At 40.0% G+C, this 12,685-nt stretch overlaps 1 protein-coding gene across 1 annotated transcript; it reads right to left on the bottom strand.

Moving 5' to 3' along the window:
• Positions 1-49: 49 nt before the first annotated feature.
• On the bottom strand, positions 50-12,601 carry scamp3 (secretory carrier membrane protein 3). Its single transcript, XM_034705170.1, has 9 exons — positions 12,144-12,601; positions 11,771-11,860; positions 9,386-9,499; positions 8,683-8,803; positions 8,467-8,595; positions 6,421-6,580; positions 4,615-4,716; positions 4,406-4,523; positions 50-972 (listed from the first exon to the last, which is right to left on the bottom strand). The coding sequence occupies exons 1-9, from the start codon at positions 12,195-12,197 to the stop codon at positions 811-813; spliced, it is 1,050 nt and encodes a 349-aa protein (XP_034561061.1). The 5' UTR covers positions 12,198-12,601; the 3' UTR covers positions 50-810.
• Positions 12,602-12,685: the final 84 nt, after the last annotated feature.

Genomic DNA, 12,685 nt, shown 5'->3' with positions numbered 1-12,685 from the left:
AATTACGTTTTCAATAAAAATGAAGCATTAATAACAGTAGTAGACTGTGTATGCATGACAATATATTTTTATTAAAACCAAGACAGTGACCTGTAATAATCATATGAACCACAAGCAACACCAACAGAACAATGACAGATACATCAAAACCCAAACACATGTTCATAATCTTTACAGTTTGAGGAGTTTTGGCAATAATGTAAGTTGGCATTCTCATAAGAAATAACAATAATGATAATAATAACAAAAACAAACTCGTTAGTTTTTACAGTGAAAAAACAAAACAAAAGCGAAGCTGCTCAGGTAAGGATCGGATGTTAGTATGGCGGCATTTCAGTGCTCAGCTCTGGACTTTGTCTCAAACAAGGCTCTTCATTAACACAATCTACAACCGAGTTAGTTAAAATGGGGAACATCCAACCAGAACTGCCCCCCACATGGCACACAGCTTTTGTTTTCATACAAAAAAAAAGAAGTGTTTTCCCTGCATTCACTGACACAAACTGCACAAAATTTTACACAGCTTCAGCACCCTTTTGTTTTCACCTTCATCTTTCTGTTATTTTTCACTCATGGTTCGGAGACTTAGCTTACTAGTCCTGTACACCTTTAGAATTAGACAACCCTACCTCTGTCTCATGCATGTGCCCTGGAGCTCCTATGCTTAGGGGTAATTATAAAGCCCCCCCCACCCCCCCGCCCACCATTTAATTCTAATCACTTGTGGGGAAATAGATACCAAACTGATCCTCTATCCAGCTGAAAGGGCCCTCTTCCTCCTCCTCCTCCTCCTCCTCCTCTCCTTCCTCTCTATCGAGGAGCGGTGAAAGCCCCCTGTGCAGCAGTAGTGGCGGCACTAGTTGCGGCAGTAGCAGCGGCCTGGCGCACGGCCTGATTGGACATGACTCCGGTAGCAAACTCAGCCTGGGCCTTCTGGAAGCTGGCGTCGGTCTGCCTGTACAGACTGTGCACCTGAAGAGAGGAAGAGCAGAGGGAGCTGACACCTGATACACACCGCAGTTCTTCATCATATCAAGCACATTGTGACGGTGAAAAGGATACGCAGAACCTGATATCATGTCTATTCTTCAGGCTGTTTGTTATCTGTGGACCGCTTAACGGCAGGTGGACCACCTGAGTATCTAGGACTAGGTGGAAAGTGCAAGTACAGCTTAACAGTCCTGAATCCCCTCGCTTCCTTTGACTAATTTTAGGAAATAGGACCTCCTGGATCATGCCGCATTATCTTCTACATTTCGTCCATTCATTAGTAGCCAGATGGAAAACAATTAAAGCACAGTGCTCATAAATAATTAAGCTATTTTTTCCCTGAATGGGTTTAATAGACTAAAATTCATGATCACTTTCTGCTGTTTTATGTGATTACATACAAATACTACATATAATAAGTTTTCTTAACTGTTAAGAACTTTGACAGGACTTAAATAACTAATAAGTCCACCTGGTTTTGATTGGAAAGTAAAAATTCAAGACTCAATGTAATGTCACTTCTGGAATACATGCTCAACATACATGGGAGTGAAATACAGGGACTGGTAAAAGCTGCTTCATCCAAGTGCCGCCATCTTTTTAAGTAATCTGGTTCCTGCTGTTTGTGTGCACATACTTTTAAATCCTCAAAAAAGAGAGTGCTTTAAAAGTTTTAATCTGGATAAGAATTCCAGATTAGGAAAAACACTGTTTTGATATAAATAATCAGGTAATCCATCACACTTAAGCGCTGTTTTTTCAACCTGATCCAGACTTATAAGAATCACCAGTGCTGTAAATGAGACTGTATACTGCATACTTTGTCCACAGGGGGGTGCAACAACCCACACAAAATACAAGCTCCTGACAGCTGCTTTGAAACTAACTTTGTCTGTTTACTATTAACAGGTAATTAGTGAGATATTTCATTGTTACATAATCATTCTTTTAGAGCCATCAAGTGTGCCTCGTCTACTTTCCCAGGGTAACACTTCAGCAGTCTAGGATCAAAGTATTTTCTGACTGTCTCAAGTCTCAACAATAACAAGCTGTTTGTATTGATACAATTTCAAAGCTTTAAAAAACTGAATTCCAGGATTATTTTTTGTAAGTCAGGAATGTTTGAAAAAAAGTTTGTCTATGATTAAGGACATAGCTGCATCATTTGTCTCTACAAGGGTATGAATGAGACCAAGATGACACTCAATATCAGGATGCTAAATAGCATGCCTAATAGCTGTGTCCTTTAACGCCATTTTATTTGCTGACAGCGCCCACCACCCTAATTTCAGAGCGCTTCTCACTGAGTGTTATGAATGTTGTTCCACAGCACTTCTGGCTTTTAAAACACTCCATATATATCATATTTGCAGTCATTGAATAGCATTTTATAAAGAAAACAAACAAATAAAACCTGGACACTCATGCATTAACTGCAGCTCTACCTGGAAACTGTACCTTAAAAAAAAACAATTCCACACAGAGCAGCGCCTTTGATGTTGAAGCAGAAATTCTCACAATAATGGCCCTTTCTTGATTTATGTGGTCGGGGATCAAGACGTGACATTGAACGTGGAAGTGAACTATTTTCTACTCGGAGTGCTGAGAGCGCAGCGACAAAAATCCGCTGACACTGAGGGCGATTTAAAGACTGAAAACACGTAGCTGCATTCTATGAGGAGCACTCAGTTTGGTTTCTCTGACAATGGTGAGGTAATCATCACAGCACAGGGTCAGGTGTGTGTGCCTGATTCCCCCTGATTTGGAGCAGGTGTGGGAAGTTTCTATATACTCAAGGGCTCCAGTTTCTTGTGCTGACTCATTAGCTCAATGTCTGAGGTAGTGAGAGGTCGCGCTTGTGTTTTCAGCGTAGTGTGTGTCTGCTTGAGCACCTCATTCTTCTTCAATGTCCGGCTTGCCATTTCCAGTTACTCCTAAAAAGTAATCTTTGCGACTTGGCCTCTTTTGTGGTTTTGTTTCTTATTTTCTGAGCTTTTTTTGTTTGTCTCGGCTTAACATTATCTTGTCTTTTCCTGCTCCCCTTGTAGGCATTTGCGATTTTAGTGATTATTATTTTGGGATCACTTTTAGAACTACTTGGTCCCAAATTTTGTCCCACTTTCCTCCCGATCCTGTCACCTTTGGGTTTGAGCAGAAAATGTTCAGTTCCAGGGCAAAAAAAGGTGTTCATGGACACAGTTCCTAATGGGACATTCACACCAAATGCAAATAAAATCATTCGTATGAGTAAATTACATGTAAAGTCAATGATAAGATGCGAGTAGACGCAAGTTCTGGTCAGGCGGCACAAAATAATTTGTGAGAGTTAAAAAAATCTGAACCCCAGCAAATCTGGGATAGCCAATCAGCCTGCTGATCCTACAATGATGTATTATGTAGTGTTGTAGTCAAGACCACATTAACTGAGACCAAGACATTTAGGAATCGAGACCGAGTCATGATCAAGACCAAGACCAAGACCATATATATCAATGAAAAATCATTATGAGAGCTAACAAAATAAAAGACTTCTGTTTATTTTATTTAAGTTTGCTTTGAAAACTATTGACAGCAACAAACAAGGTTTGGTTTTGTCTTTGTTGCCTTTCTTTTTACTCCTTAAGTTTAATTTACTCTTATCACAGTAATGACAGGGACACAGAGTGCATCAGTGGTGGTCTCGACCGGTCTTGATATAAAATACGGAGTCCGCCCAGTCCGAGACCGAGACAAGACAGAGTAAAAATGCTTTCGATTCTGAGACAAGACGAAGACCTTAAATAAGCGGCCTCTAGGCCGGTCTCGAGACTAAGACTGGTCTTGAGTACTAAAACACTAGTATTATTTGACATACAGGACGGCGGAGGTTCATTTATCTGGAATATGTAGGAAAAATGCAATATATCTCTGTGCGGCTCCCCAGAACTTTGTGGCACTAACTACTTTTTATGGGAACAGGAATAAACAGAAGGTCAAATTGAGGAAAGTAAGTGAGGAGGTCGGATTATCTGATAAGTCGAGAAAACTTTTGTCTATCACTTGATTCCAGCTATCGGTTGTACTAGGAAGTTAGCACTGCCACTGTTTGCATAACTGGCTTTCCCATTTAATGAAGTCAAGCTCAGCCTTTTTCGATGACAAAAGACTGGTGTGGCATTTCAAAGGGACTCCTCCCTTCTTGTAAAAAAATGTAGTCTTGGGCACTCGCATACATGCAAATTTGAAGCGAGAATAAAGCAAGTAAACACAAAAGATTCTGCAGAATAATGCAATTGTTTGCATTTGGTGTGAACGCAAGATTTAGTATGATGATGCCATTCTGGATATTCTGTTAGTTGGTCCCTAAAAAGTCAATTCAACTGAATACAAGTTTTTCTGTGTGAATTTTCATGTATACAATGTACTCTATATTCACCTTCTTCAGCATGAAAACCCCCATGGCAGTTTGGGCAGTGAAGAGAACAGCATTCATCATCATGATCGCACCAACAGGGACGCTGGTCTTCAGAGCAGCCAGGCTCACGATCCATCCACTGATAGGGGGAGAAAGACGGAGGAATAAAAATAAAAAGAATAAAAAAATCTGAACTGGAAAGAGTAGTGCAACAGAAGAGCAGCTCGTACCTGAAACCCCATCCAGGGATACCGATAGTCATGATGACGTAGGTCACCACTTGGGCAAAGAAAACGAAGAAGAAGACAAAGAAATTGAAGGAGCTGTCACTCCTGAAAGAAGAGAGGAAATATTAACACTGAGTAGGACAAAACAGTTCAGTTTGATGTGTGCTTCATGCCATAAGTTACACAATGGCCAGTTAAAATCACAGAAAGTTTGTAGTCTAAAAAATGATGGGTAAGATATCTTAAGCACCATCAGAAAACTACGTCTGTTGTTGTGCCCAATATGCCTCATAAACACTGGGCCTTATTCAACAACCAACCTCAAAGTTTTAAAAGATTCTGACATTCACCAAAGTTTTCTTATCTGGGATTTTGGTTCTTAGCTAAGAACATAATCCAAGAACACTCAAGAGCACTCTTACACACATTAGAGTGCTGAAATGTTTGAGTACAATTGAAATAATGAATGCACCAGATGACATAAGACAATAATATAGGTTTAAGTTTAAATAACAATAAATGGTTAAACTAAAATGTATTCCCACTGATAAATTACCTTCACACGAGTATTTAATGACTAATCTGTCACGTGTTCAATCATTTTACAGCTTTTAGAACAAATATTTCAAATTGTTTAAATTCTGGGAGAAAAAGTCTAAGATTCTTCATCTCAGGAATATTCCTTCAGATTTGAGATCAAACTTTTTATATGACTTCATCTGCTGTGCGTCCTTTTATGGTTACAGCACAGCGTTTCTAATGATGGCAATCTTTGAACGAATGATATCAGCAAATACATTTGTTTATATTCACTACAAAAGCATCAAAATATATATATTTTAAATAAACTTGTCTGTGTTTCACTTTCAGCAGCTCTACCTCTGTTTCAGCACAACTAAACTTTTTACCTGGGAGTGCGCAATTGGTTTAGTTTAATTTATGCACTCCTGATGTCTTAACTCGTCCTCTCTTGATCCTCGTGAGTTCTGTATGTGGCAGTGCAGTGTGGTGCCCTTATATGGGCATTTAAAGGGTGTATATCTATGCTAATTGTGAACATCGAGTACAAGCTTCAAACTTACGAGGACACGGCATTCATCACTTTAAGAACACAGGTGTTAACTATTCTGCCGTTTAAGAACCGTTCATGAATCTGACAAACTTCTCTTAGAAACATTAAAATGTAAGAAAAATCTTAAGAAAACGATGAAGAATGAGGCCCACCTACTGTAAATAAAAAGGTTACAATGATGATTCATGCGACCACACAGAGATACAGCTGTGTAAAAGGAGTTTTGATCAGTTCAACAGCCTTGTAGTGTGAATGGCAACACAAGGTTTTGATGTGTGCAAAACTTGAATAACTACATTTTTCTGTGTGAGCTCTATCTAACAAAATATTTTCGCAGCCAAACTGACATTTTTTGGGCATCTTGGCATCGATTGCAACCGTCCATTTAAAACAGTGCCAAAGCTTACGGCTGTCTTTTCCTGGTAACAGATGGCAGATTGAGGTCTTTAAAACAAAGACCTTACAATAGACACAACAAAGTTAGTAAATATTAATGGTCTTGTTCTTGTAAAGCTACTGTGTTTCATTCGCTTCCCTTTGATTGCTCCTTGTGCTAGTGCTCTCACTTCCACTTCATTTCCTATCCATCACATTTAGTTCCTGTTTTTCTAGAGTTCCCACCTCCTGACAGTCATGTGTTCGATAAAAAATATTAATAACATCATCAATGTACTCTTTACCACTTGAACAATCTACCAAGACTCCTTCTGTTACTCTATGACGTTTCGGCTACACACCTGAATGCTTTGTACACAGGTCTGTACCAGCACACGAAGGAGCAGGGGGTGAAGAGGAGGGCCCAGAGGATGGCGAGGCCAAGGCCTACACCGCCGGAGGGGTCCACGCAGAACATGGCCAAGGAGGAAACCAGGTTGAAGAGAAGAGTGCATGTGCAGACTGGACACAAAATAAAGATTAGAAGAAGACAGTGGGTAAAAATGGATGCATAGGAAGGGGACACAATACAATGCAGGTTATTACATTTTTGAGCTGCTGCTACATTCAGAGGTTAGACTTTTGGTTGTCTCCTGTGCCACACTCTTAATAACACAGATCTCAAGTTGTTTTGATATTTTAATTCATAACAGTTATACAAGTTCTTACACATGAAGCCCCAAACCCTGAGAACAGGACTGCCACAAGGAAGAAGAATAGTCTACAAGTTTATACTTTTATTTTGTAGTGGAGGGGGTTCTTCTTGAGAAGGCTAATTATCTAAGTAGCTCATAAATATGTGAGGTAGCCAGACTCCAGCATCAGCAACTTTATGATGCAGACATCAGATTAAAACAGAGTAGACTATGGAAAAAGAAACTGCATTAGTGTCATCTTCCCTATCTATCTCCAGTGTGCTCAATTTCTGCTTCACTTGCAGGTTTTCTCTTTTCTTCATTCTGCATCTCTTTCAAAACTCAGTGTTAAGGTTCAAGTGCAGTTTCATGCCCTTATATGGGCATTTTCAGGGGCATATATCTTTGCTAATTGGGAACATCGGGCACTAGCTTCAAACCAAAACCTAAAGCATGGCATTCACCAATTTAAGAACACAAGTGCTAATGATTCCGCTGTTCAAGAACCGTTCATGAATCTGACGTAGACTTCTCTTAGAAACCTTAAGATTCAATTTAAGAAAAATCTTCAGAACATGTTGGTGACTAAGGCCCACTCTTTTTGTTTCACTACTGCTGATGTTTTTTGGTCCCTGTAAATATGAAAGCCCTTTTTTATCATTCTTATCTTGATAAAAGAAGTTTATGTCAGTGCTGGTTAAACTTCTGGAGCTTCTCCTATGACAGACAATAAACAGTGTTACACATGTTCAATACGCCTGCATTTATGCAGAGGGTTTAGTACTAAATCATCCCTATTCTACTAAAGTAGCCCTTGTGCTAGTTCTGAGCTGGTGGTTGCTTTTCCACAGGCAAGGGCCACAGGAGAGCCACTTCACTATAACCCCGCCTCCACAACCTGCTGTAAGCGGTTCTTCCTTCTAGCCCAGCAAGGAGTTGGTGCTACTAAGGAACTGGTTTCTCTAGTTTAGGGTCAGTTCTTAGGTGGTAGTGGTTACAGATTAGGCACTGGCTCCAAACCAGCCCTAGAACTGACTTAGTAGAAAAGGGGAAAATGAGGCAGCCCTTCCTCGTGAGCATGCAAACAGAGTAGAGGTGTGTAGGGAGTGGTTTGAGAGGGGCCCATGGTTTGGTGACCTAATCAGGTCTAAAGTATTGTCATGGTCAATATGAATACCTACTTTATTTTCAAAGCTGGCCGTGTGCTGACTCCCAGCTTAACAATGACTCCAGTTATAATTTTAATCATTGCTTTAACATTTATTTATCTAATTTAATTATTTATTTATCTATTTATTAATTTATTGTATTCATCTGATCTTGTTAACGCTATTTTATTTTTAAGTTTTCTTTCCACTATTACTTATTTTATTCATTTTACTGTATTGGTTTTATTTTATTTTATCTTTAAGTATTTTATTCATAATAATTCCTTTTATAATTTTACAATTGCTGTTGTTTTCTGTCTCTGTTATTTTGTGAAGCACTTTGGGCTGCATGTTTATATGTATGAAAGTTGCTATATAAATAAAGTTGAATTGAGTTTGCTCTGGGTTAAGTTCTCCTCCTTGCAGTGAAGTGTCTGAGTCTTTGTACAAACATCCCAATACAAGAGCACTGACTGTCTCATACAGCTAAAATGTCAACAGCTGTAGACTGAACAAGTTCACTCCAGTTATTTTACATAACAGTGGTTTTGCTGCAAGAACTCACACATCCAGAAGTAGTACATGATGGTGACGGTGCGCTGGAAGCGCTGCGTGATCTCCACATTGATGTCCTGGTAAAAGCAGGGGCCTACAGGGCAGAATGCCGGCAGCGGGGGCCAGTTATTCTGACGAGCTAATGAAGACAGAGGTGGGAGAAATGTCACAAACACTGACTTCTTTCATGATCTAAAAGCATAATCGCTGCCCTCCCCCTTCTTACAGGCTCCAGGTCCAAGGCTGTGTGACTCCAGCTCCCTCTCTCTCCTCTCCAGCTCCCGGGCCTTCTTCTCCAGCTCCTCCTGCTTCCTTAGGAGCTCCGCTGTGGTTGCATTCACGGCAGTCTTAACACAGTGAGACGCAAGGTAAATGATGCATCAGAACTGTCAACTTTCAAAGAGAGGGTGAGTTTGCATCTTAAATAATGAATGATATTATGTAAAAGATCTGCTGTCAAGAGGTTCAAAGAGGAGATAAGAATTTCATGGGAATGTGACTATCAGAAGTGATATCTTAGTGATGTTTAAAGAGGAAAAATAAACACTAGCTTATATCAAATCAAGTAGGAGCCATGATGAAGCTCCCCCCACAAATGTGACTGTGGCCATAACTATTGAGGCATTAATAAATCTTTTAAATAGATTGCTCTCCTGTTGACCGTTTGGGATTAGTTTTGAGGACACCAGCTTGCACACAGTAAAACTACGAGGGTTTAATGATTCTAATCCATAAAAACACTCTCCATGACACTAAAGGACAGACTTCATACTCTGGGCACAGTTCTTCTTTCAAAGACCCATAAATAGTGTGAGTACAATCCAATTTTTGTGCAACCAACTGCGACTGAATGCAGCAATATAAAAGTCAGGTGACGAGACCTAGCATGAAAAGTTCAGCATCTAGTGTCTTCACTGTGTGGGGGTTACCTGGTTCGTGTAGGAGCCATAGTTGCGGGGCTCTGTGGGTGTTGTCCTGCTGGGTGGGGTTTGCGCAGGCACAGGTGGGGCAGAAGGAGAGGTGGCTTCATATGGTGGTGGCGGCTGGAACATATTGGGCCCGACAATGAAAAAAAAACATCATTCATGAATTTGGGAAAATGATGCAACAACAACAATGACATTTTGGAGCCCTGTATTTGACAAAATCCAAAAGATTGTCCAGCATCTTCATCTCTTAAACAGCTCATAGTGCCCTATTACACCACTAGAACACTACGCTCCCAACATGCAGGCCTGCTCATTGAACCTAAAGTCTCTAAACATAGTATGGGAGGTCAAGCTTTCTTCCATCAGGCACCTTCTGCTTTTGAATCATCTAACATCCAGAGTCCGGGAGGCAGACACCCTCTCTACTTTTAAGAGTAGGCTTCAAACTTTCCTCTTTGATGAAGTTTATAGTTAGAGCTGGATCGCGCTTGGACCAGCTCTTATTTATGCTTCTATAGGCTTAAACTGCCAGGGGAACTGACACACTGGGATCCTCCTCCTCTCTCCTCTGTCTGCCTGTCACTAACTTTAAGTCTCCCTGTCCCATTAAAGTTACTAACCATAGACCTTTCTGGAGCCCCTGAGCTCCCTTGTCTCGAAGGTTCTTCTGAGTTGCTGCCGTAGACGGCCTGCTGCTGTGGACGTGCCAGAATCCAGCTGCTACAACTAACAGTATCCGTCTCACCACTACAGTCTCAGCAGATGTGTGTCTAACATGAGTCTAGTTCTGCTTCAGGTTTCTGCCTGTTAAAGGAAGTTTGTCCTCACCACTGTAACTTGCTAAATGCTGCAAAGTGCTCTGCTCATGGTGGATCAAGATGAGATCAGACTGAGTCCTGTCTGTAAGATGGGACTGGATCTTATCCTGTCTTGATGTTGGGTCTTTGTTATTAATATATTATACAGTATTATGAAAAAGTGGGCATGAGGCCTGTGTTCATGCATGCACACTCATAATGACAAGAGTCCACGTTTGGTTCTTCTTTCTGCTGTATTTGCTAATTTCCTCAGCTGACAGGAAGGACCAGAGCTGTTTCCAAGCTCCAAAAAGAAGACTCAACATAAAACTGAGATTAAGCAATGTCTACAATTCAGCTCTTTTCTGGTGGTCTATTGGTTTTAGGGTAATTTAAGTAATTGGACCAGCTTTTCTGTAGTGTTTTTTTTTTTTATAAAAACAATAGTCTCAAGTCTTTTGAACAATGAAAGCACAAAATTAGCTAACAAATGTGTTTGAACTAATGGGAAAATGTAACCTCCTATCTTAGGTCTTGGGATTAATCTTGTCTGGTCCTGGGCATATAAATTGCTGCTATGTTCATCAATGATTGTTATTTTCTCCTTTCAAACAGCAGCAAAATAGCTCTCTACAACATGACTCTGCATATATACAAGTACAAGTTGAAAACTATCATATAAAGCACTTAATGAAATAGAAATTAGTTTATATCAGGTTAAACACCCACAATATTAGGCTTCTACGTTCTTATACTTGTTTTTAAAGCTCTTAACAGCCTTGCTCCTCCATACATCACTGATCTCCTGTCATTTTATGTTCCAACCCGATCACTGAGGTCCTCAAATGCTTCCCTTTTAAATGTTCTTTGTCCCACACAAGCACTGGCTAGAGAGCTTTCTGTTTTTAGTGGATGCTTTAGGACTCTCTGCCTCTGGACATTAAAACGGCCAGCTCTGTGGGTGCTTTTAAAAGTAAACTTAAGACTTACCCTTTCAATCTAGCTTTTAATTTGGAGTAATTTATTTCTAGCCCTGGACGGCATTATTATTTGTATTATTTCTATTATTATTTTAATCATTGCTTTAACATATATTTATCATATCTAATTATCTATTTATTTATTGTATTCAGCTGATCTTGTTAACACTACCTTATTTTTCAACTTTTCTTTCCAGTTTATTAATTTCACTGTTCTGATTTTATTTTATTTTTAAGCATTTTTTTTTAATAATCCTGCCTTTTATAATTTTACCATTGCTGTTGTTTTCTGTCTCTCTGTTATTCTGTGAAGCACTTTGGGCTGCATGTTTTTATGTATGAAAGGTGCTATATAAACAAAGTGTTGAGTATGTTGTATAATTCTGAATAGCCTCATATATATTCACATTTCCAAAGCAAAACAGAGATCTAGGTTCTTTACAGACTTAAATACACCTTACACGAGAGAATTAATGGTTGATATTTGCCCCTGGAGGCCATACTTTCCTGAAATGAAACACGCCCTCATGAGATCACTGTTTCTTTCTGTTTCATTATTCTATAACTAAGTTATAGAATCTCACAGATAAGGAGGAAATATTGCTCACCCCAGCCGCGTTGGTATTATTATCGAATGGGTTGTAAAGATCCAGTGTGGCATATCCTGTGTTGCTGCTGTGTTGAGTCACTGCAGGATCCTATAGCAGACACAAACAAAGGGTCATTTACTTTATTTGCACAGTAACACGTTTGACTTGCTTGTGCATTAATTCTTATTTGAACTGGGTTATTTATTATTCTAGGGCCCACTGTCACCCAATGTTATTAAACCTACAAGTTGGCAACGATTAGAGGCTCAAACGTCACATGAGCAACAACACGCCTGCTATTACACGCATGCACAAACGGTGGTTTTCATCCACTAAAACACACCATGACTCCAACACAGGCTAATGTTAGCTTCATGTCTGCATCACCCACCTGAAAAGGGTTGTGGTCTTCCATCGGCTCTGGAAAGCTCGTGTATTTTGACATGTCGATGACTGGTTGTTTAGGAAAAGATGGCTAACGTCATGTAGCCACCGCTTTCTGTTTATGTTACCGGAAAAAAGCAGCTGTTCACGCCTTTGCTAAAAGATAAAAAGTACTGCGTTTGTTTTATTTTCTCAATCAAAAGGGCGGGCGGTGTAGTATATTAATCTAGTGAACTAGCTACCCGCCCCTCCGATGGGCATCTCTCTGCAGCTAGGATAACTAATGAATAATCAATATATATCCAGCTTGATAGTTGTATTCCTCTCCAGTCCTGACTAGCAGGCTTCTGGATAAAAGGTACGGTGCTGGAGAGATAGTCAATCCGTTATATTCTCCTGCAGGAAAAACAACCAAGGAACAGGAAGTAACGAGCAGAAGATTCAGTCATGTGACAGCTGCTGCGGCAGAGAGGCACGTGGGAATGGTGAGAATCTGGGGAGTACGAAAGGGGCGGGGCCAACAGTTGTGTCTCGTCAACCTTCCAGTAA

Source organism: Notolabrus celidotus, chromosome 16 (assembly GCF_009762535.1).
Source record: "Notolabrus celidotus isolate fNotCel1 chromosome 16, fNotCel1.pri, whole genome shotgun sequence".
In the NCBI taxonomy this organism is placed as follows: Eukaryota; Metazoa; Chordata; class Actinopteri; order Labriformes; family Labridae; genus Notolabrus; species Notolabrus celidotus.
This window is presented reverse-complemented; position numbering and strand designations above follow the sequence as displayed.

Bases quoted from the DNA above. Each gene is read 5' to 3' on its own strand.
- scamp3 (XM_034705170.1), bottom strand. From the start codon at position 12,197: ATGTCAAAATACACGAGCTTTCCAGAGCCGATGGAAGACCACAACCCT. The intron at 9,500-11,770 runs GTGAGCAATATT...AATATGTTCCAG, and splicing joins ATAATACCAACGCGGCTGGG to CCGCCACCACCATATGAAGC. The intron at 973-4,405 runs GTGAATATAGAG...TCCTCTCTTCAG, and splicing joins GGGTTTTCATGCTGAAGAAG to GTGCACAGTCTGTACAGGCA.